The sequence below is a fragment of the Aythya fuligula genome, chromosome 1, assembly GCF_009819795.1.
Source record: "Aythya fuligula isolate bAytFul2 chromosome 1, bAytFul2.pri, whole genome shotgun sequence".
NCBI lineage: Eukaryota > Metazoa > Chordata > Aves > Anseriformes > Anatidae > Aythya > Aythya fuligula.
In genome coordinates, this window is record NC_045559.1 from 140,135,593 (window position 1) to 140,156,393 (window position 20,801).

The following is a 20,801-nucleotide window of genomic DNA, read 5'->3' on the forward strand; positions in this document are numbered from 1 at the left end:
CTCTCTGCTTGGATACTGTTCCTATTAGTCTTCCCCTAGAGACACGCTGATGCAAAACGAAGGGCCCTAACAAAACGAGCTGCCCCAGGGGAACAAAAGAGATAATGAAAAAAGGAACCACAAAGAAACCAAGTAAGGAAAGGGAAGGAGTGCAAGCAAGTTAAAGATCAAAAACGGCAGCAAGGAACAGGGGGGAAGCACCACAGAGCAAGCTCCAGCAGCATCCTCTCGCAACCACTAATGGATCAAGGATACAGCTGCTCTTAGCCACAAAGCTACACAGCACTGAGCACATACCACAATAATATGCTCAGTGCCCAGTATTTATGGATGAACAATACACCTAAGAAATGTCCATTAGAGGTCACAATTGCATACTTGGAGCTCTAAATCAAGTATATCTGCATAATCTTAGTTGTCCCTGTCTCCAAATAACTTTTACAACAGCTCTTTCGAATACCATCCTGACACAGAGGAACTGAAACAGAGACTGCTTTGGATGTAAAAAAATAAAACTATTAGAAAACTGGGAACAGACAGCAAAGACGTAAGTTTCTGTTTTGTTTTTGTTTGTTTGTTTGTTTTCCCATGGAAAACAGAGTCTTACTTTTAAAGAGCATTAAGAGAGCAGGACTTAAAAGTACTACAGAGCTCTCAGTGAGAATATCTACAAATTAAGTCTAGTCTGCATGTGGAAATTACCAGAACCTAATTTCTCGTGGACTGTTACCTAGCAGCAAGTTAGAAAAGAAATTCTGAAGTCGTTCTCCTTTGAATGATCAGGACGTTAGTACATCTCTTTAACAACTGGACAACCACAGAAAAGACAAAATGACAAGGTCCAGCTTCAGATCTCATCCAAATAATATACCCAGGCAGACAGAAGACCTCTCCCAGAAGTCTCAGACACAGCATCTGAGATGGCTCCACTAAGTGAAGGCTGCAGGTTATACCCAGAAGCCTCACTCCAATACCTTCATCCCCTACTTTTCAGGTACACCAACCTTGAACAAGTCATACAATTCCTCTAGATCTTCGGGAAGAATTGAAACATCTGGGATGACAACTCGGAGCTTGAAAAGAAAGAAAAAAATGCATTAGTCATCATGCTTGCTACTGTCGAGCACATGAACCCTCCCAGTGACTGTCCTTATGTGGTACAGCTGAAAACTGGAGTATGGAAAGATGTTTGCAATTTTTCCTCCTTCTTTAGGTTCACTGGTTGGACAAATCCGTGAAAAGAGAAATCCCTCAAGGGCTATTAGAAACAAAGACAGGAAGTCCCTAAGCTGCAGGTCACAGGAGGCCGGGGAAGCATCACATCAGGATCGCTCTGTTCTTGCTCTCTTCCCTGGGCATCTGCCTACGGCCACTGGCATTGGGATAAACTATCCTGCAGTTGTTCTTTATGTTATGGCCACCCCTGAAAATAACACACGCGGCTGCAGAACAAAAACACCAGCAACCCAGAAAAGAGCTTCCTTCAGAGTCAGTAATAAGCCTTCCATTTTTCATGATTTGACACCTTTAAAAAAATGAAAGCTGTCTGCCATATGGCAACAAGGGTGAGGGGAAATGTTACACTACCTCGGCCTAAACAGCATTTTACTCACCACATTTTGCTTGGTTGTATCTTCATGACTTTGCAGAACACGGATTCTGTGTTTGTAGCGCATGTGCTCGATCTGTTCCACAGAGTGGTCTCCAAATTTCTAGAACAGAGGAACAGAAGTTTATATTTTACAGTATTTTACTATCTTTGCATTTCCAGTAAGTTTTATTTCCATTAGATTGGCAATGCAACTTTTAAAGTGTCACGACTCCCTAAAGATCCCATGGATTAAAGCATATTCATTCTCTGAGTTGTCCGTTTAGGTAGTTATACTACGCTCAGCACCGTGCATTTAAGCACTTACTCAAGGAAAAATTAAGTTATGTATTAACTGTCAAAACATCCATGTTGAATTTAAACCTTTTTCTTTTTTAAAATCATGGCTCAACTGACCAGTAGACACCAAGCTGTATTTTACCTCGTAGGAATCATGAATGAGGTTTGCAATTTCAGTCACTGGAGTGGCTTCCTGATCATCGCTGAAAAATGCATGGTGATTACCAATAGGTGGCAGAGGGCTCTCCTCGTTTTTAACATGCTCTAAAAACCTGAAGGGAACAAATACAAGCAACGCAGATTACTCTGCACTATACTTCTCTCAGTATAAGTAAATTAGTCCTATGGGTCAGACTTAAAAAATACATTTGTTTTTAGGCTGCTACACTTTTCAGAAATGCCTTCAATATTATTCATCCTAGGAACTGCAAATCTGCCAAATGAATAAATGCTGCCCGAGGAAGAAAACTGTCTCCTTGAAGTCTGGAGCAGGAAGCTCGTCACTCTAAGGAAGACACTAAGAGCAACAGTATATATTGCACGCTGACGCAGTCCACGCATGTCTCGGCACCGCCAGGAAATTTCACAGGACACGGATTTGTCAAATTTACAAAGCCCATTGTTTCAGGCAGACACTGCGAAAGCAGCAGGAGCAAGTTAACACAGAGGGGACTGCCTGTGCATCCAGTTGTTATGACAACGGCACCTAAACGCCTTTGTTTCACAGCAGGATGATCTGCGAGGGAAGCGAAGCTCCCGCAGCCAGATGCGTGACAGTACCTGCTCAGAATCATCAGGGCCTGCCCGTCATCCTTGCTGTTACACAGGTCCACCGCATTGGCTTCGAGTATGGCCAAGCCGAGCTGGAAGATGGCTTTGATCCCATCGTAGAAAAAGCAGTCGACGACATTCACAGCACTTTCCAGAGGCATGATGCTCAGAAAAAGGGTGAGGAACCACGAGAGAGAAATGGAAGCTAATGGAGTCAGGTCCTTCATATGTTCAGCCAGTTCTGGAAGCTGCTCTTTTATAAGCTCTTCGAACACCGACTGGTCTACCTGAGCACCTGCAAGTCATAAAAAACAGTATTAACCAGGCCCACTGCAGGCAAAATTATTCTTTAAAGTTAATGATCGCTGTCAACTATCGACTGCAAGGCTTCTTTGAAATTTAAACTGACAAGATACGCACACACCTACAATGAAAAATCCCATTATCTTCCTGCTGTGATCTCAGCCCCAACCCTTAAGTCTGTAATCCTTACTAAACAACTTTCTGCAAGAAGACCACGTTGGTTCTGCTAAGTGCCTTTGGGGTGCAATAAAATAGTAATAGCAGCAGCTGTTGTTTTTGGCTAAAAGAGCACATAACAGTTAAGTGATAGCAAAAGCAATCTTAAAGCATTTTATTGTTCAACTTGGGATCTATGCAATGATAATAAAGCAGCACACATTCCTCTCTGGTGTATGTACTCAAGCAAGCAGGCAGCAGAGCCTTCATTCCAGGTAACAAAATATAAAAGATGGCTACATACACTAAGCAAGAAGAAAAATATTTACACACACATATATATGTGTGCATATATATATATATATACAAAAATATACACTAATATTTACACATATGTAAGTGTAAATATGCTTTTTTTCTAAGACAAGATTCCAGCAATGCCCAGATAAAATCTTTCCTAACCATCCCAACCACTATTTCCAAAGGGAGCAGATTAGGGCCCTGTTCCTTCTGTTTCAGCTAGTAGATCAGGTGCAGTCTCATGGGTGCCAAGTACAGGGGGACAATCATGTCCCTCGTCCTGCTGGCCATGCCGTTTCTGATGCTGGCCCAGATGCCACTGGCCTTCTTGGCCACCTGAGCACGGTGCTGGCTCATGTTCAGCCAGCTGTTGACCAGCATCCCCAGGTCCTTCTCAGCCAAACAACTTTCCCGGCACTCTTCCCCAAGCCTATCCACCTGCATGGGGTTGTTGTGACCCAGGTGCAGGAGCCAGCATTTAACCTTGCTGAATGCCACAGAGCTGGATGTGGCCCATCAATCCAGCCTATTCATATCCCTCGGCAGAGCCTTCCTACTTTCCAGCAGATGCAGGAAGATAGAGTTTCATATCATTCACGTAGCCTGTCTCTACAAACCAGACCTGACACATCAGAAATCACAGAAAATACTGAGTTGGAAGGGACCCACACGGATCCAACTCCTGGCTCCACACAGGACCACCCAAAAACCAGACCCTGTGTCTGAGCATTGTCCAAATGCTCCTTGAACTCCAGCAGCTCGGTGCCGTGCCCACAGCCCTGGGCAGCCGGTGCCCGACCACCCTCTGGGTGCAGACCCTTTCCCTAACCCCCAGCCTGACCCTCCCCTGTCCCAGCTCCATGCCGTTCCCTCAGGTCCTGTCGCTGTTCCCAGGGAGCAGAGCTCAGCGCCTGCCCCTCCGCTCCCCTCGTGAGGGAGCTGCAGGCCGCCATGAGGCCTCCCCTCAGCCTGCTCTGCTCGGGGCTGAGCACACCAAGGGGCCTCAACTGCTCCTCATACATCTTCCTCTCCAGACCCCTCACCATCTTCATAGCCCTCCTTTGGACACTCTCTAACAGTTTTATGTCCTCATATTGTGACACCCAAATCTGCACACAGTCCTTGAGGTGAGATCTCACCAGCCGAGCAGAGCAGGACAACCACTTCCCTCGGCCAGCTAGCAGTGCTGTGCCTGACACACCCCAGGTTACACACCCCAGGAGCTTTAACCAATGATACTACAAGTTAATGATGTTCCTCAACACCAAATTTCAATTATTCTATCTTTCCTTTCAAGTTATTTTAGGTAGTTGCTCTTTCTCATAGTCCATATTCTATGGACTACGCTAATACTGGGAGTCAACTTCAATTGCCTTGGTCCTGATACGTATATGCCCCTAGCACTCAAAACTTCTGCTGTCCAAAGGCAGAACAGATCCCGGACAAGCCGTGGCAGAGAACTAGCATCTTTTGGTTTAGCATCCAAATCATAAAAAAACAGGTATGATAGTTCTCTGCCTTAGAACTTCTCACATTAAGCCACAAAAAGCTTCTGCCAGTCAGTGAACAAACATTTCAATACCACAAATTGAAAATAAGTACCCAGGGACATGCAAAGGGCTTTTATGAAACATGCTTTGAAGGGACAGCCTTTTCATGTCAGATGATCGTGAATAAGAAGGATAAAGAAAACAGAAGAGAAAACAGACTGCGGTTACTCAACAGAGAGCATTTGTTTTGTTTTAACAATTTTTTTTTATTTTATTTTAACAATTTAATAGCCATAGCTAACAGTTGAAACAAAGCTACGGCAGGTTTTAGCAGTATTTGAAGGAATCTAGAGACAGATAGGCAGAAACATATTAAAATCTAGAGACAGAAAGAAAATCTAGAGACAGATAAGCAGACACATCATTCCAGCCTCAGCATGGGAGAGGCTGACAAAAGCAGACATTTAAAGGGAAGAGGCAATGCTAACCAGATCTTTTGCAGAATATCGCATTATAATTAAATGTTGACATTGTACATGAAAGTCAAGCAGGTGTATTCAAAGTTACTTTTATGCCCACCTTTTCATTAGCCTCCCAGAAACCATGGTATCTGAGCAACTGAATCTTTAGTGTATTAAATCATGAAACCATAGTGAGGTAGGAAAATACCAGGGTATCCATTCAAAAAATGATGACCCAAGGTGCCAACTAAATGACTTCTCCAAGACTGAAAAGGCAAATCAGAGAAATGAAGTGAGGTTTTCACTGTTTTAAAATCATAAAAGCAACACGATGACAATCTAACAGATAAAGTGGAGTAACAGATAAAGTGGAGTAAGTAAGCCTGCTGGTTCATGCAAAGGATGGAAAAGTCTTGGTAACAGGTATGTATGACTCTTGCCTCCACTCTTGACTCAAGTAAAACTTGATTTTATCTTGCAGCTATCTGCTTGTAATTTCCTCTTTGCTCTGCAGAAGGGATAAGGACTGAGAAAATTCCTGAAGTATGAGATAAGGGGTACCAATGCTGCCTGTTTGCAAGCAGTGAAATGATGAAAATGCTTGTTAAAAGGTAACAGTCACAGCTGGCAAAACCCAAGGAGGGAGATGGTCACATGATAAAAAGGTTGGGTAGGACTGAATTGCCTAAGTTTTAAAAGCAAACATCTATAAAAAAAATACATTGATATTGGATGTCATAAAGAGAGGGTCCCAGAAAAGATTGAGCCACAGAGGCCTGGAATAACCAAGGTCATTAATTCAGTAGCTGTTCTGCCTGTACAAATGACTGACTCACTCTTGAAGAGGAAAAGCACAGTGACGGGTACCAAGGTCAGAGATTACCGAAGTTATAGAGAGATCAAAATCTGGACAACATTTTTGGCAGCATGGATAAAGAGGAAAAGTTGGGTCTTGGAAGTGTTATGCAGGAAAAAAAAAAAAAAAAAAAAAAAAAAAAAAAAACAAGACAAAGATTAGACAAGAGCTGGTTGGAAATCAAAAAAAGAAAGTTAAATGAAATGTAAAGCCAAAAATACTAACTCAAGCAACAGGAGCCAGAGGAGGCAGGGTGGGGAAGATCAGTAAGCACTGATTTGGCCACGCTAAGGTCTAGGGTAAATCAAAGGTGCAGAAATAATTACTCAGCAAAGCAACCATGCTGCAAAACTGTACAGCTGCTGTTCTACTAGGGGAAGAATAGGAGGTTCTGAGCTGCCCCCCTGGTCCTTTGCTCAGCAGTATTTCTTCTAGGGTATGGCACTGCTTGTCCTTTTGTGTGGGTGCAGAGGACAGGAAAATAGAGAGGCTGTACAACCAAGACTATCAGCCCTCACACTGTGTAGTCTGTGGCCATAGGGAGTAATGGGTAAGAGAAAAACCCAAAGTTAAGTACAACTCAAGGTAGCAGTATGGTCATCCATGTGGGACCATTCAAGTTTATTTGGGTACAAAGAATTCTACTTTACAGGCAAATGCCCAGCAAGCACTGAAGGTATCAGGAAGTCAAGACAGGCCCTAGGCTGATGATGTCTAGGAATGCAGAAGAACAGATAAAGCTGTGTGTTTTTTTTTTCCAATCAAGAAAGAAGATGCACAAACATGGGAGTAAGTCATCAAGATGGCAGTTCAAAAACATGCTTGGAGGCAAGAACTGAAGTTCTGACAACTGGGAGAGCTACAGTACCCGATCCACTAGTTGAAAATACCAATGACGTTCAAAACACCACAGAACACCCTGAGCATCCAGTTTACTTTGGAATAATTCTGCTTTAACTTACTGTATCTGCCAGTTCCGTGACACGACAGTGACTGTGCAGTGGCACAGCACCAGGAAGTGTTACAAAGCCCGTCCTCCAAGAAAAATATTAAAAAATCTCCCCAGACAACTCCTCCTGCTCACCCCCAGGGAGCACCGGAGTGCCCACACCATTTCTAGCTGCCAGAACCTTTACTGCCAGGACCTTCCTCCTATCCCCACCTCCTTACAAGAGACCAGATCCCTCTCTTTGCTACAGCAATGGTGTAATGGCAGCCACTAACTAAAAAGTAAGGTTAGCACTGAAGAGGGAAAAGCTATCAGACATTTCTGTAAGAGGGGGAAGTGAAGTGACTGCAAAGAACAAATGCTTTTTTTCTTGTATGCCTACCTGCAATTATGGTGTCAAAGAGTTCAGCCTCTCTTTCTGTGCATGAGGCAGGCAGTTGTAAGTTACATGAATATTTTCACAAGTCTTAAAAATAGCTGCATTGCAAAGAAGCGAAAATATGCCACATGCAGTACAAGGCATGCACTGCAGAGTTATTTATTAACACTGCATCTCACGTTCAGAGATCTAATATGGCTTTGTAACACCACCCATTAGAAAGAGCCATTTTAGATGCGAGTCTATAATTACTCTAGTGGCCAGGCAATGCAGACACATCTGCTCAGAAATAGCCCAGCAGATCTCTCCTAAGCCTGTCCGAAACAGCTAGAGTCTCTAATATCAAACACTCCTAACCAAGACACACAAGCTCATCTATTTTTACCTAACAGGCAAAAACACTACCTCCTTCTGACCAACAGGAAGAAAATAACAAACTATTAAAAGTTGAGCATATGTTTATAGTTCTCGCAGTTCAAACCCTTTGAACCAGAAATAACAGACTGGAACGTAGGCAGCCACCACTGCCGTCTGCACAGCACGCAAGCAAATGGACCACTTTGCCCGTGGCTTCTGGACCTCAGAAGAACTGTGAGCACTTACTCGTCCCAATGCCATGCAGCTGCCCCTTCCCAGTGCAGCACGTTAGTGAGAAGAGTGGGAGAGACATCAGCTCACCTATCACCCGGTGGTTGAAGTAGTCTGGCAGCATTCGCTCACACACAGCAACCAGCAGCCAGAAGGCTTCTTCCTCTTTGGCATATAACAGCAACACGGAGGTCAAAATGTTCATTGACTTACAAGGGCAAAGAAGAAAATTGGGATTTATTAGCAACAGCAAAACCTACTGGCAAAAGCTAAATGACAGCTAATTTAAAATAAAAAAGTAGCCTAACATGATTTAAACAACTGACAAAAACAGCAAGGGAAAGGTAATAGTGAATGCATAATTGTAACCCTAGAAAGACACAAAGGCATAACAAGTTTTTCCAGCTTACATATGCTGCTTTTCATAAGAGCAATAGGAAACAACTGAGAAAATCAGAGTACTGGATTTGCCCAGATGCAAAGTAGGTAGCTGACAGTGCAAGATGTTTTGGGGCTGCTTTTTCCCCTCCTTGTTTTTGTATTTCAAAACAAGATAGGGGATCTGGAACTTTTGTGAAGTTAATCATAATTCAGGGAGCTGCACTGAATGCAAAAAAAATCATTAATTTAGGTGACAGCTGGGTAAAGCACTTTATAATTTGTCATCAGTTTTGGAAGAAAGGTGCAGAACTTCATTAAACTTCTGTCCCAGTGCTCTACATGAATCTTGTCTATGCAGGCCAGCTCCCTTTGCACTGTCTCCAAGTATTGCACAAGTAACTCACTCATCTCAGAAAAAACAGAAGCAGCAGAAACATTTTTCCCTCCTCTAACTCTAAATGCAGTTTGCAGAATGCTGAGGGAGTACTTTTGTTAGGCCAGTGTCCTAATCTGCACACTCGTTTTTCAAAGTAAACCACATTTAATACTCAAAGTTATGCATTTTCCGTAACTAAAAAGATATTAATGTTCAAAAACACTGTTAAATAAACTCCCAAGAGAGAAATAAAGCTGAGAAAGCAGAAAAGAATAAAAAAAAAGGAAGAAAGAAAAAAAGCATCATTATCCCACTGGGAGCTTTTCACCTGGCAATATCCAATTTTGGGGTTCCTGTGTGCGTACGCAGTCAGCACCCTTCTGAGCGCCGCGATCCCCGTCTCACTCTGGAAGGCCGGGTGCTCAGGCAGCGAGCGGTGGAGGTCGCGCTCGATCTCCTCCGTCGCCATACAGCACTTGCCCATGGAGGCCTCCACTAAATGTATGTAGTAACCAGGATGGGAGGCGAGATCTGTCACAGCGTCTAAAGGCAGCCATAAGAAAGGAAGAGGAAGATGGATTAGGACAACTTTAAACAGCGTTGTGGGAATTGCTGCTCAAAAGGATGCCAGAAAAAAAATGTTTTTCCCCAAGGTCCATGAATTCAGTGAATCTCCAGACCTATAAGAAACAAAGTCCCAGCAGAATACATGTCTTGAAAACCCAAACGAATATTTGCAAAGCCTATATGATGCAACAGAACACAAAACACCTTTATACTGACACTGAGCAGAAAAATTCCCCAGGATAAAGTCCTGCTGGGAAGGATGTGCTCAGCACCATTCATACCCTCCAAAGTGAAAAAAAAACCTGCAGGAAGGACTACATCTTACAGAGATTTGAACATCTCATGAGTCAGATTGAGGCCTAAACTTGAGATCATATTGTAGGAACTTACTGGCTTTGCCAGATCTATGGACAAAATGAGTTGTTTTTTTCCATCTTTAGTTTCTATTATTCCTGCCAGCATTCAACACGAAGCAGGAGCAGAACCGCCGACTTTAAGATGTCATTATTTTGCAGTAATTTGATTTGAGTAGGCTTAAATCAATATTTTTGCTACAATCTAATTGTTCCTCGAAGAAGAACATCATTTCATGAAAACATGACGTTAATTTTAAATTACACAGATGAAGCAGATGTCATTTACATTTTTCTGCACGCCATGTCATCACGCCCTGAGACAAAATTCTTACCAATCTACCTAGGTACTTACTTACTACCCTATTTCAGTACCCGATCAGCTGTCCTCTACAAGCACTACCATAGGCTCCATGCAAAAGACATTTAATTGCCATTGGGAGGTGCCATGCCTAAATGTCTTGCCGTGTTCAGAATCAGATATGGCTAGAGCCAGCGTTTCTAAGAGTGCCCACCTGAAAAGAGCAGCCAGAGTTTGCCTCTTAAGGATTCGGGGATTCCCATGGCAACAAGTTTTCTGATCTTCTCTGTGCGAAACATGCACACTGTCCTGCCATATTCTACAAAATGGTCATTCCACAGGCTCTCTTTGATTTGCTCCCTAGACTGCGAACGAGAAGGTATCTTTTAAAAGAACAAATCATGTACATGTGAGAACTTGCAAACAGAAACGTCTTACATGTGAGAAATTTTGCAAGATATTTCCATTACCAATGGACACGGGAAGTCTGCTTTAAGAAGTAAAACTTTCCCCATTTTGCTTATGTGATTCACCACACCGGGGAGGAGCAGAACTGATCAGACAGGGAGAAAAATGATAAACATTCACCAGAAAGGAATGAAGGGAGGGAGAAGAAAAAACTCCAAGCAAATTGAAAAGCAGCTATTCCCTATTTAGTGCACATGTAACTTCTCCAGCCGTTATGGAGTTTGTCATACTAAAATTACCTGTTTCAATGTCATCACAGTTTTGTTTTTTTTTTTTTTAAGAAAGAAAAAGAAACTCCAACAAATTCCCCCAAATTTTACATACCTTTCCAAAATCAAGGCCTGCCACTCCCGACTGATGAAAGTCTGATCTCAGTGCTTCTGCATTCAGCATGTAACTGCTCTCCTTGTCGCATTCGCTTCTGTCCTTGCTTTGTGCAGCCTCTGTGCCTGGACCCTCGGGCTCACAGTCCCCGAGCACACAGGTGGATGTGAACTCAGGAGTGTTCTGCAGTGCAGGACCAAGGAGGGTAACAAATAAGAAGAGGTTAAGAACTGCCTCCCAAATAATGTTCAAGACAAGCAGCAGCCTGCCTGCCCATTCCTCCAGACGGCTGAGGCCTCCGTGAAGGGCAGCCCTGTCCTCCAGCATATCCACCGCTCCCCTCAGTTTGGTGCTGGCCCCAACTGTTCCCTCCACACCACAGCGCTGGTCATTAAGGAAGGCATCAGACATCACCAGAGCAAAACTGACCCCTCAGGAAGACCAAAAAAAAATAAAACACAGAAGTTCAGTACCTGCTTCTTATTTTGCAAGTTGTTACACTGCACTGGGTTGCTGGAGTTCACTTTCTTTAGCCTCTGGAGCAAGTTCTCCACCAGCGTATCCCGGTCCTTCAGCTCAATGAACTGAAAGGCAGTCTTACTCCTTATGCTAACAATGATGGGGTTAGGAAGAAGACTTGTGTCCTCCATCTTCTCTATACTGATCACCTTTCCCAGAAACATGACAGAAAACACATTAGGCATCACCTTTACAGAAACGCCTCCAAAATTCTGCAGGTACACAATCCACAAAGATGGCATTCACTTGCATGCACGTTTTAAATGTGGTTATTCATATTGGCTTTGCTTGGTCAGACACATCCTGCCACCCAGAGCTGATGGTATCTTTACAAGCTCAAAGCAGGCAGCAAAACGTATCCCAGCTGTTTATGTTTTGTTTTGCTTTGCTTTTATTTTGACTTTGCCACTCACTCAGGAGAGCAGATTGAGGGGAAAGATAGGAAAGGGGAATGATGGTTAAAATCAGATTTAGAAAAGGATCAACTTGACTTGGAGGGACGGAGCAGAACATTTACTTTCACACTTTTGAAAAGAGACGAAAACAGTTGTTTTGATGTTTCTGATTAGATATATAACACTGTTCTTTTATTGTTTTCTATTTCTGTAACAGTGGCAGATAAGTTGCTACGGTTAGGATATATATCATTTGGATGGTACTCTGTTATTAGCTGAGGATGAAAGGAAGGCTTTAATTAAGAGATCATAACAGCCTGGTATCCACAGCAGATCAGGTAGGTGTTTACTGACAGCTCCCTTCTCCTCCTCTACTCCCACCATCTTCCCATGCATCCTCCCTTTGTTTAAATAAGTCCTTAATTTCATGGAAATTTGGCAGATCATCAGTGCCTCCGGAATATCCCCGTTTTCTTTCTGCCCTACAGGTTTGCAAAGTACACACGGGTTTACTAGAGTCTGTCTGTGGAGGGAGAGCATCAACACTTCTAAGCACTGATCCCGGGTAAGGATGCTTTCGTATTGATGGATTGGGTCTGAGCTGAAGTCTCCATCAACATCCGAGCTGGATGTATGTGTTTGTGGAGCTGGGAGGGGAGCACTGCCGCAGTCTTGGATGGATCAGACTCTGGCCTTGCAGTGCTCTGTCCTGCTGCATTACCTGCCCATACTTCATTTTGAGGATCATGTTAACTCCCCCAGACATATTTCTAGGAACTCATGGCATCATGAGTCCCAGAACGAACTTTAAACAATCCTGTAGGCATCGTATACATAAGCATCCTGCTCTTTTTCATCAACTGATAGTTTGCAGGTGAATCAAGTGACACAACAGTGGATGCTGAAAGCAGAAGGCGGCAGATACAGACTTGAAATTAAACAAACAAGCAACTCTACCTCTCTAAGTGGGATGATAACATTGCAGCAGCCGTTTTCTTTGCTGGCAAAACAGATATAACTGTCTGAAGTATACATTCTTCCCGCTGTGTGACAGCGACTAAATGGTGTCCAGAGAGAACAGTCTACAACTTCATGCAGCTTCTCTTTCCTGGGCAATCTGAAGAAGGCCCGAAAGAATTCATTTTGTGCTCTGGCTTCGAGATCCCTTAGGAGAAAACATCAAGAGCAAATCACAGGACCCTGAAAACGAAGGCACCAGGTGCAAAGTTCTTCTTTTTATTCTCACAGAGACCAAGGGATACAGAACAAAAGCAGCATGCACAGAAATCTTCACTGCCTACGTGAGCAGATCAACAAAAGAATAACTTGGAAATAAAAAAATAATCATCATCAACACTTTTTTTTTTTATCAATAGATCAAAAGCATCTGCTTGAATCACTAGAAAATGAAAGAACACAAATTAATTTAAAACAGCTGGCTTTGTTGTTGTTATTATTATTACTTAGCCATACATTTTCTCTGGCTGCTCTACCACTTCCCAGCCTCAAAGAGTTACAGGTTTCAGTGCCCAGGAGATAACTAAATCTTTCATCTGATGAACACAGGTTGAGCAACAGAGATTAGCTTTGTGTTCCTGCTTTCCCTTCACAGTAGCCTTACCAACATCACCCCAGGGACTGACACCTGCATTCAGAAGCGATTCGTTTGCTCGATGAGTGCTACCAAAGTGGTCAGTAAGAGAATAGTTAAGGATTTACATCACTGCATCATTGGCTTGCAGAGGTATCAGCCTCGGAACAGTTATAAATGCAAAACAATTACAGGTTCCTTAGACTCAGGAGGGAGTAACAGCATCAGCTACAGCCAGTTTGGATTTGGCTTGCTTCCATTCAATTATCCGCATTTATGTTGAGAGAAAGAAGAAAAAAAGTACATTAAGCTTTCACTGCTGAACTATGGTAACACCGACTTGGTTTGGGGGGATTTTTTACCCCTCCATTTTTCATGAGGAGTTCTGCAGTAGTTCATACGCTCAGCTATGCAGTTCCCTTAGAAACAGGCCCTGGCTATTAGCTCACCAGCAGCACTTCCAGAAACTTTAGGACTCCGATTCTATCATTTTCTTTACAAGTGAATTTTTCCAAGCATGACTCACCTTAGGGGGAAAAAATAAAAAGAAAAGAAAATATATATATATAAAAAAGAAGTTTGGCTTTGTTCCACTGCAAGAATTTAAAGCGTGGGCTGAAGTGCAGCAGGGAGTGGTACCTTGTAGCTGTAAATTCCCTCTCTGCTCCTTCCTTTGCCCTCCTCTTCTGCAAACACCCTCCCCTTACCCCATCCCTGCTGGTTAACAGTAAGAAGTTTACACAGATGAGGCCTCTGCTTCAGCAAATAAATCACTTGCGTGTTTTATTTTGGTTTCATTTGCAAAGAAAGCTAAAGCTGTGTGAAAGAGGGAGATCAAGAACAAACTGAGAAGGGAGAGGGGCGGATCTCTCTGTGTGACCAGCAGAACAGACAGACTGCACTTGACCAGCACTCGGCTGTCGTTTCCTTCTGAAGCATTATCTTCCTTCATAAGATTATCCAAGGAAAACAGACAAATAGCCTCCTGTTTTTCACAAAGAACAAAGAGAAACGCTCTTTGTGAAGGAAGACAAAAAGGCCGCTCCGAAGTTAAAATTCCACAGCAAACGAAACTCTGATAAGTGCCTGCAGAGATCTGCTATTGTGACAAACCTAGATCAGGATATGCCTCCTAGTTAACTCAGCACAAAAATATTTTCCATTCCTGCACGGCACAGATGAATGCTGCTGATAGCATCTGCAGTCAGGTCTGCGCGGAGCTGTTCTCTCCTGCTATTGTGCTGGGAAGGTGAGACCCTACCAGAATGTACACCGTTGTTGCGATTTCCATACCTTTATGCCAAAAGATGCATTATACCCAAGGATGGGAGCTCCGTTGAGACAGGTTGTCTGTTATTTAGGAGTTGACTCTGATGCTCCAAAATCTGCAGCTTCTGTCCAGTTCTGGGTGTTTAGGATTTTGCTGCATCTCTGGAGGCTGCAGGCTCCTTTCGGACAAGATCCTAGCTACAGGTTTTTAACTGAAGCACGACACTTTCCATATTTGAAACCAAGTAAATTCGTCAAGCAACTTTCACCAGGGCGCAGCACCCAACTCCACCTGCCCCAAATCACCTAATGGGGGAAGACTGCCGAGCCCAGCATCCGCAGCATTGCCTGTCCCCCATGACCCATGAAACGGGGTCACCTCAGAGACCTCACTTTACTCCTGAGAGAAGTGCTGAAAGAGGGGCCAGCCTGCTGCAGGGTGGGACCCCAGAAAGAAAAATGGTAGTAGAGGAATGAAATAGAGTCAGCACTTACTGCTGCGGGCTGAAATTAAAGGTTTTTATTATAATGTGGCACACCATGACAATATTTCCTGCTGGGCAGATAAATTCTAGGGGGTATCATAATCTGTTGCCTTCAGAAATGGACAAACAATATTAGGGCTGGTTTAAAATAAATAAATAAATAAATAAACACTAACAAATTTAGCTCTTAAACAAGACAGCCAATTGCATAAATAGGATAACAGCAAATTCAGCCCAGGTCCCACAACTTCCATTTTGAGTTCCACAATACCTGCGGCACTGAACAGACACACAACTTTTCTACCTGCTGCCCAATCTATCCAAAATTTTATTTCCAGCTTCACCATTTTCAAGGTGGTTTGGTTTTGAAGCAAATGCAGTACCTAAGAAAAGAACGAAAGCTATCCTCACGTAGAAATATGTTGATCAAATGTTTATACACGCATCAGAAGAACAAAAGGCTAAAGGATGAAATTGCTTTGTTCCCTGCTTTTCAGAAAAAAGTCAGCAGTTCTCTCCCAATGCAGTTCCTGACTTGCACACTGTGGGGTTCTCGCACGGCCTCCGCCTCCGGCACTTCAAAGGGACTGCAAGTCTGAACTGCGATAACTCCTCGTGTGTGTGACCCATGAGTTGCCTTCCAAGAGTTTTAAATGAAAGGAAATAGCACGCAAAACTAACAAAACGCCTAAAAGTATCAGGACACTTGAAACGATGTCCTTGCTGTTGCATGTTGTTGTTTTTTTTTTCTCTGCTTTCAATCCAACAGAAGTCAAGTTGGCAGGATTTTAGCCCTGCTGAGTCACTCGCTGCCTGTTGCCAGACGAAGAATTATATGGCATAAAGTTGAGCAACAGAAACGAGGAAAAAAAAATCTGAACAAACTAGTTGACCTCCTGCTTTTAGAGCACGATTGCTGCCCTGCTCTTGCTATTCAGACTCCAGAAAACTCTTGGGATTTTGAAAGCGACACATCCAGCGATACGCATCTTGTTTGTTGGAGAACCCACTGAATTCGTGTGGCGAGGAAGGCTTCTCACAAGCAAGGCAGGAAAAGTCATCTGACGAATGCCAACGTGGACTTGTCAGGACAAATGTTAAACCAAAGTAATGCCCTGATGTAGCAGGAACACTGGACTTGTAAATGGAGATGCAACAGATGTTTTAGCCATGCCTTATGAAACTCTTGATATTTCCTCACACAGGAACTAATAAAACTAGATTGTAGTGAAAAGCTGTTGTACCAAGCCAGCTGAAAAAGAGTGCCCAAAAGGCAGCCCTCAAATGCTCACTGTTGAAGTGGAAGGCTGCATGGAGAGGACTACCTTGGGAGTCTGTCCTGGACTGGCTTCTGCTCAGGATTTTCATTAGCAACTCGCATGATGGAGCAAAGATCATTGTTATTGCACCTGCACATGACATGAGCCTGACAGAGACAAATGAGCAAAAGAACAGGATCAGAATTCAGAACGGTGCTCACAAACTGGAGGGATGGTGCAGAAAAAAAAATAGACAGAGGGGTTACGAGGAAACATTAACCAAAGATGAGCCAGCAGCCTCATGCTGCTGGGAGGAAGAGGACCGCTGCACCAGGCTGCAGAGGGAAGTGTTTGGCTCCTGAGAGGCAGCAGGGCAGTCCTGGGGCTACAGCTGGGCCAGGAGCACTCCTGTATCCTGCCATTGCGTGCTTGTAGCACTACAGGATTAATGGCAAATGTCCCGAGAAGAGGGACCAGAAGGGCTAAAGACAGGGTGGGTGACAATCGTCAGGATAAACTACAGCAGAGCAGCTTAAAGAAGGAGAGCAAAAGGAGATGTATAACGAATCTCCAAATGCACAAATGGTTGCAGTAAAGAGAGGAAATCTAATCTCTTCCACAGTACTGGATAGGACAAGAAGCAATGTACTCAAAAACACACAAGAAAGATCCAAGTTAGAAAAAAGGAAAGCTTTTACGATGGTATGGCAGTGAAATACTGCTATGGGCTCTGGCATTTATGTTTCTGGAAATCCTTAGAAACAGGTTAGGCAAACATCTGTCAGGAATGACATGCAGAGATAATCCAAACCCTGCCTTTGCCAAGCAGATGGAATAAAACAAGATTCTTCCTCAACACATCTTCCGTGTTCCTCAAGGTTTACAGTGTTCGTGGAATTAATGCAGACTGAAGTGATATTCATCATTCAAGATACTTCAAACAGTTTCTGTTCAGCTTAGATCAGTGTTAAAATCCTTCTTTGCTTTCATATAAAGCAAAGCCATCCTTACTGGCAATTCAGTGTCAGACGTGAAGAAAAGAAACCAAGCTGGTTAGAGCCTGGAAAAATGTATTCTACTTTTGAAACCTTACTGACACCAGCATTAAGCTTTTAAATCTTGTGTTCTGCTCTGGCCAATTTCCTCTTTACATCAGAGAAATGCAATGAATATTCTTATGACCTGCAAGAGATGGAAATAAGAAGCCCAAGAAAAGTATAGCAGAATTTTTAGATACCTTCTTATTAGGAAGGAAAAACAGTTACTTCATATTCCAGTAAAACTGTATGACACATTTGAATATGTCTGCAAGAAATGGCATTTACAGTTATCAAACACCTTTACTTCATTCCCTATGGCAATTAATTTAATTGCCATTAATCCCTATGTAATCCATTGTTCCAAGCCTTATTCTTTCATCAAGTGGCATGGAAACTTGTATATTAACTTCTTTGACTGTGGCCACGATACAATTCGTGTCACAGGCTGCCAGTCTAATCTGCCAGCCTCTCAGAGTCTCGTCCTTGCACTGCTCAGCAGGATGACCCCAAGAGCCTCAGGGAGAGCAGCAGCTCTGTTTTTCAGAATGTATAATACACAGTCCGCAATGACATTAAAAATATATTTTTTAAATGAAGATATTGAGATGAGCCTCTTGCATAAGAAACAAAAGAAATCTAAAGCAACTTGATTAATGTGACACAGCTGGAATAATTTTAATGATGTGTGCATTACTGCTTTCATTTTAATGCACTACTATGTGCTACCTAATCATGCACAAGAATTAGCAAAGGTAATTATTAGGGAAAATGTCAAGTGGAAAATAATTGTTCTTGTAGTACTACAATGGTTTCAGAAAAAAAGCAGCAACAAAAACCTCATAGACCAAAAAAAAACTCACTCCCCCAAAATTGTTAGTATTAAAAACCAGTTTATCTACTATTCAAACTACACTCTTGCTTAATCACATCACATCAAAGTAGCTGCTGAAGTGTGACAAAGGGCAGCAGAAACAAGAGCTTATCCAGCCACTACCTCTCTAATTCCCACAGAGGAAATGGGATTTCAACATCTTCCATTTTTTCCTTTCTGCTACCTTCATTAACAGCACATCAGTGTGGTTAAGAAAACTTGCCCTGGAATTCTCCAGCAATCACATTTTCATCCTGTCTTTTCCTATTCCCCATGCCTCTCTTCTTTTTTTTTTTTTTTTTTTTTCCTTTTAAGTTGGAAGGAAAGAGATAAACCTGTTTGAATAAACGTGTGGGATGGTTTCTGTTGCTTGTTTGCCAATAGACATACAACTTCCCAAAAATCCCATGAGGTACTTACAGGTTGATTCCCTGAGAGCCCCCATATTATTGCAGTTATACTTTTCACTGTAATTGTAACTTTAGGTTGGCGTTGTGTTGTTTGGTTTGGTTTTGTTAGTTTCCTGTTCAGTTAATATATTTGATTCAAAGACTTCTTTGGGAAGAGACAACAATGAGTTAAAATCAGTAGATGATGAAAACATCTCCCTCAGATTGTTACATCTCTTATGGATTTACTTTCCTTCTTTTGTGGTTCTAACTTTTCAGCCCAAAAGCAGGAAGGTGTTGGAACTGTAAGGCATGGAAGTGGGCTTCAATGCAACCTATTACTCAAAGTCATATCTGACATTACTCAAAGTACATAAACTGCATTTCTTTGGCCAAAAGCCTGCGATGTTAACAATATCCAGTTACACATACATGGTGAAAAACAATGACAGCCCTTGTGTTTTAAAGGAGTCCAAGCTATGAAAAAAAGCCTGTGAGGAAGTTCATGGCTGCTCAAGATTGCATCAGTCTAACAAATATCTCAAATGATGGTGTATCATGGATGAAACGCTGGTGTCAGTCATTTTCCTGACAGTGTGTACGTATGAAATTACAGGGAAAGTAAGTCTAATTGCTTTAAAAGCCTTTATGAACCTTTGCAGAACTGTTTAGCTGAGAAGTACGTGCAACACAGCTGCAAAAATGCCCCTCAGAAACGATATAATGGCTACTGGACATGTGTCTGTTTGTTGGGAAATGACACCGTGCATTCCTTGTGTTTTGCCCTGGAAGGAACACCTGGCTAATTCCCTGCACACCTCTGTCAGGATAGGAAGGAAGAGCAGGAAATGGTATGAGTCAGGAGTGGATAAGCACTCCAGACACACTCCATTCAGAAAACACGTATTTTAGACTGACGTGTTGACAGTGGTGCCCCAGGCAAATCCCAACTTTGGATATTACATTCTGCCCACCTAAGATTCCTCCCTGCCGTTTCCTTTCACAAAAATATACAACACTCTGTCTTGTGCTGCTGCCAGGGAAACAGTTACTAATCTTCTCCCTGAGCACCCAGTGCATTTCTGCCGTGGGAGGGGAATGCAGAGATGCATTTCAGGGATGCGGCGGGTAGAGCTGGCATCAGCACATTACTCTGTTGCAACAGCCTGGGTCTTTCTGGGTCCTACAACTGCTTGCTAAATCAGCTGTGGCAATCCTAGTAGGATTAGTCCTAGTAGGATGTCCTAATAGGACATTCCGTGTATCAGGTACCATCAAAAGCAATAATTTTACAATTACTGCCCCTTCTACAAGGAAAAGTAATTTTAAACCAAATAAAAACTACAATGATTTTAAAGGAAGAAAATAAAAATGGGAGAAAAAAAAAAAAAGCATTTTGCACACAAAATTTCATGATATACTGCAGTACAATATAAAATCTGTTGTTTTTTTTTGTTTGTTTGTTTGTTTTTCCCCAATCAGGTAAGCCTTTAAAGCTTTACCCAGCCAACAACGCAATCCACGAAACCCATTCCCGACCCCCTGCTCACACAACAAAGAACAACTTCGCTTTTTACCTCTTGGTAATCTGAGTAGGATCCTGGAGGCCTGGATCCAGCTCGAAGATCTCGTTATCCAGCAGCCTTCGGAGCGTCACATCTGCCAGCTGCTCCATGATGCGGAATGCCTCAGCTATGTTGAGGAACGTGGAGAAATCGCGTTCTTTGTTCGGCGTGGTGACGCGGACGGTGTCGGTCATGAAGACGTTGGAGGTTCTTTCCAGCTTCTGGACCTCAACCCAAGGAATGACAAGTTTCACTGCCGTTGCAGGAAGACCAAAAGCGTGTTAGAAGTTCTGTTTAAATTGATCGTATTTGGGAAATAAACAGATTCAGAAGGAAATGCAAACAACAGAGGAGAGAATCATCTTTAAAGACCAAGGAAAAGATGAAACACCTGGTATTACTCTATGCCCATGTGCCTTTATTCCAAAAGACTGCCTTGCTGAGAATCCCCCCCCCCCTCAAAATTTCACCTATATTCATAAGAAATGCTAGACTGAGGAGTCCTGT

The 20,801-nt window shown here is 42.8% G+C and overlaps 1 protein-coding gene across 3 annotated transcripts in view; it reads right to left on the reverse strand.

The window, feature by feature from the left end:
- TBC1D8 (TBC1 domain family member 8) overlaps nucleotides 1-20,801 on the reverse strand; it is a 46,300-nt gene that overhangs the window by 3,992 nt on the left and 21,507 nt on the right. For 2 of the 3 annotated variants that reach the window (XM_032190486.1, XM_032190478.1), the window contains exons 5-15: nucleotides 20,307-20,547; nucleotides 12,783-12,990; nucleotides 11,385-11,579; nucleotides 10,912-11,094; nucleotides 10,334-10,484; nucleotides 9,227-9,441; nucleotides 8,232-8,349; nucleotides 2,669-2,954; nucleotides 2,031-2,160; nucleotides 1,614-1,712; nucleotides 1,005-1,073 (exon numbers count right to left, since the gene is read on the reverse strand). In XM_032190486.1, the coding sequence (XP_032046377.1) occupies nucleotides 1,005-1,073; nucleotides 1,614-1,712; nucleotides 2,031-2,160; nucleotides 2,669-2,954; nucleotides 8,232-8,349; nucleotides 9,227-9,441; nucleotides 10,334-10,484; nucleotides 10,912-11,094; nucleotides 11,385-11,579; nucleotides 12,783-12,990; nucleotides 20,307-20,547 (1,895 nt within the window). The remainder of the gene's footprint in view (nucleotides 1-1,004; nucleotides 1,074-1,613; nucleotides 1,713-2,030; nucleotides 2,161-2,668; nucleotides 2,955-8,231; nucleotides 8,350-9,226; nucleotides 9,442-10,333; nucleotides 10,485-10,911; nucleotides 11,095-11,384; nucleotides 11,580-12,782; nucleotides 12,991-20,306; nucleotides 20,548-20,801) is intronic. The other variant, XM_032190495.1, reaches the window with a different exon arrangement.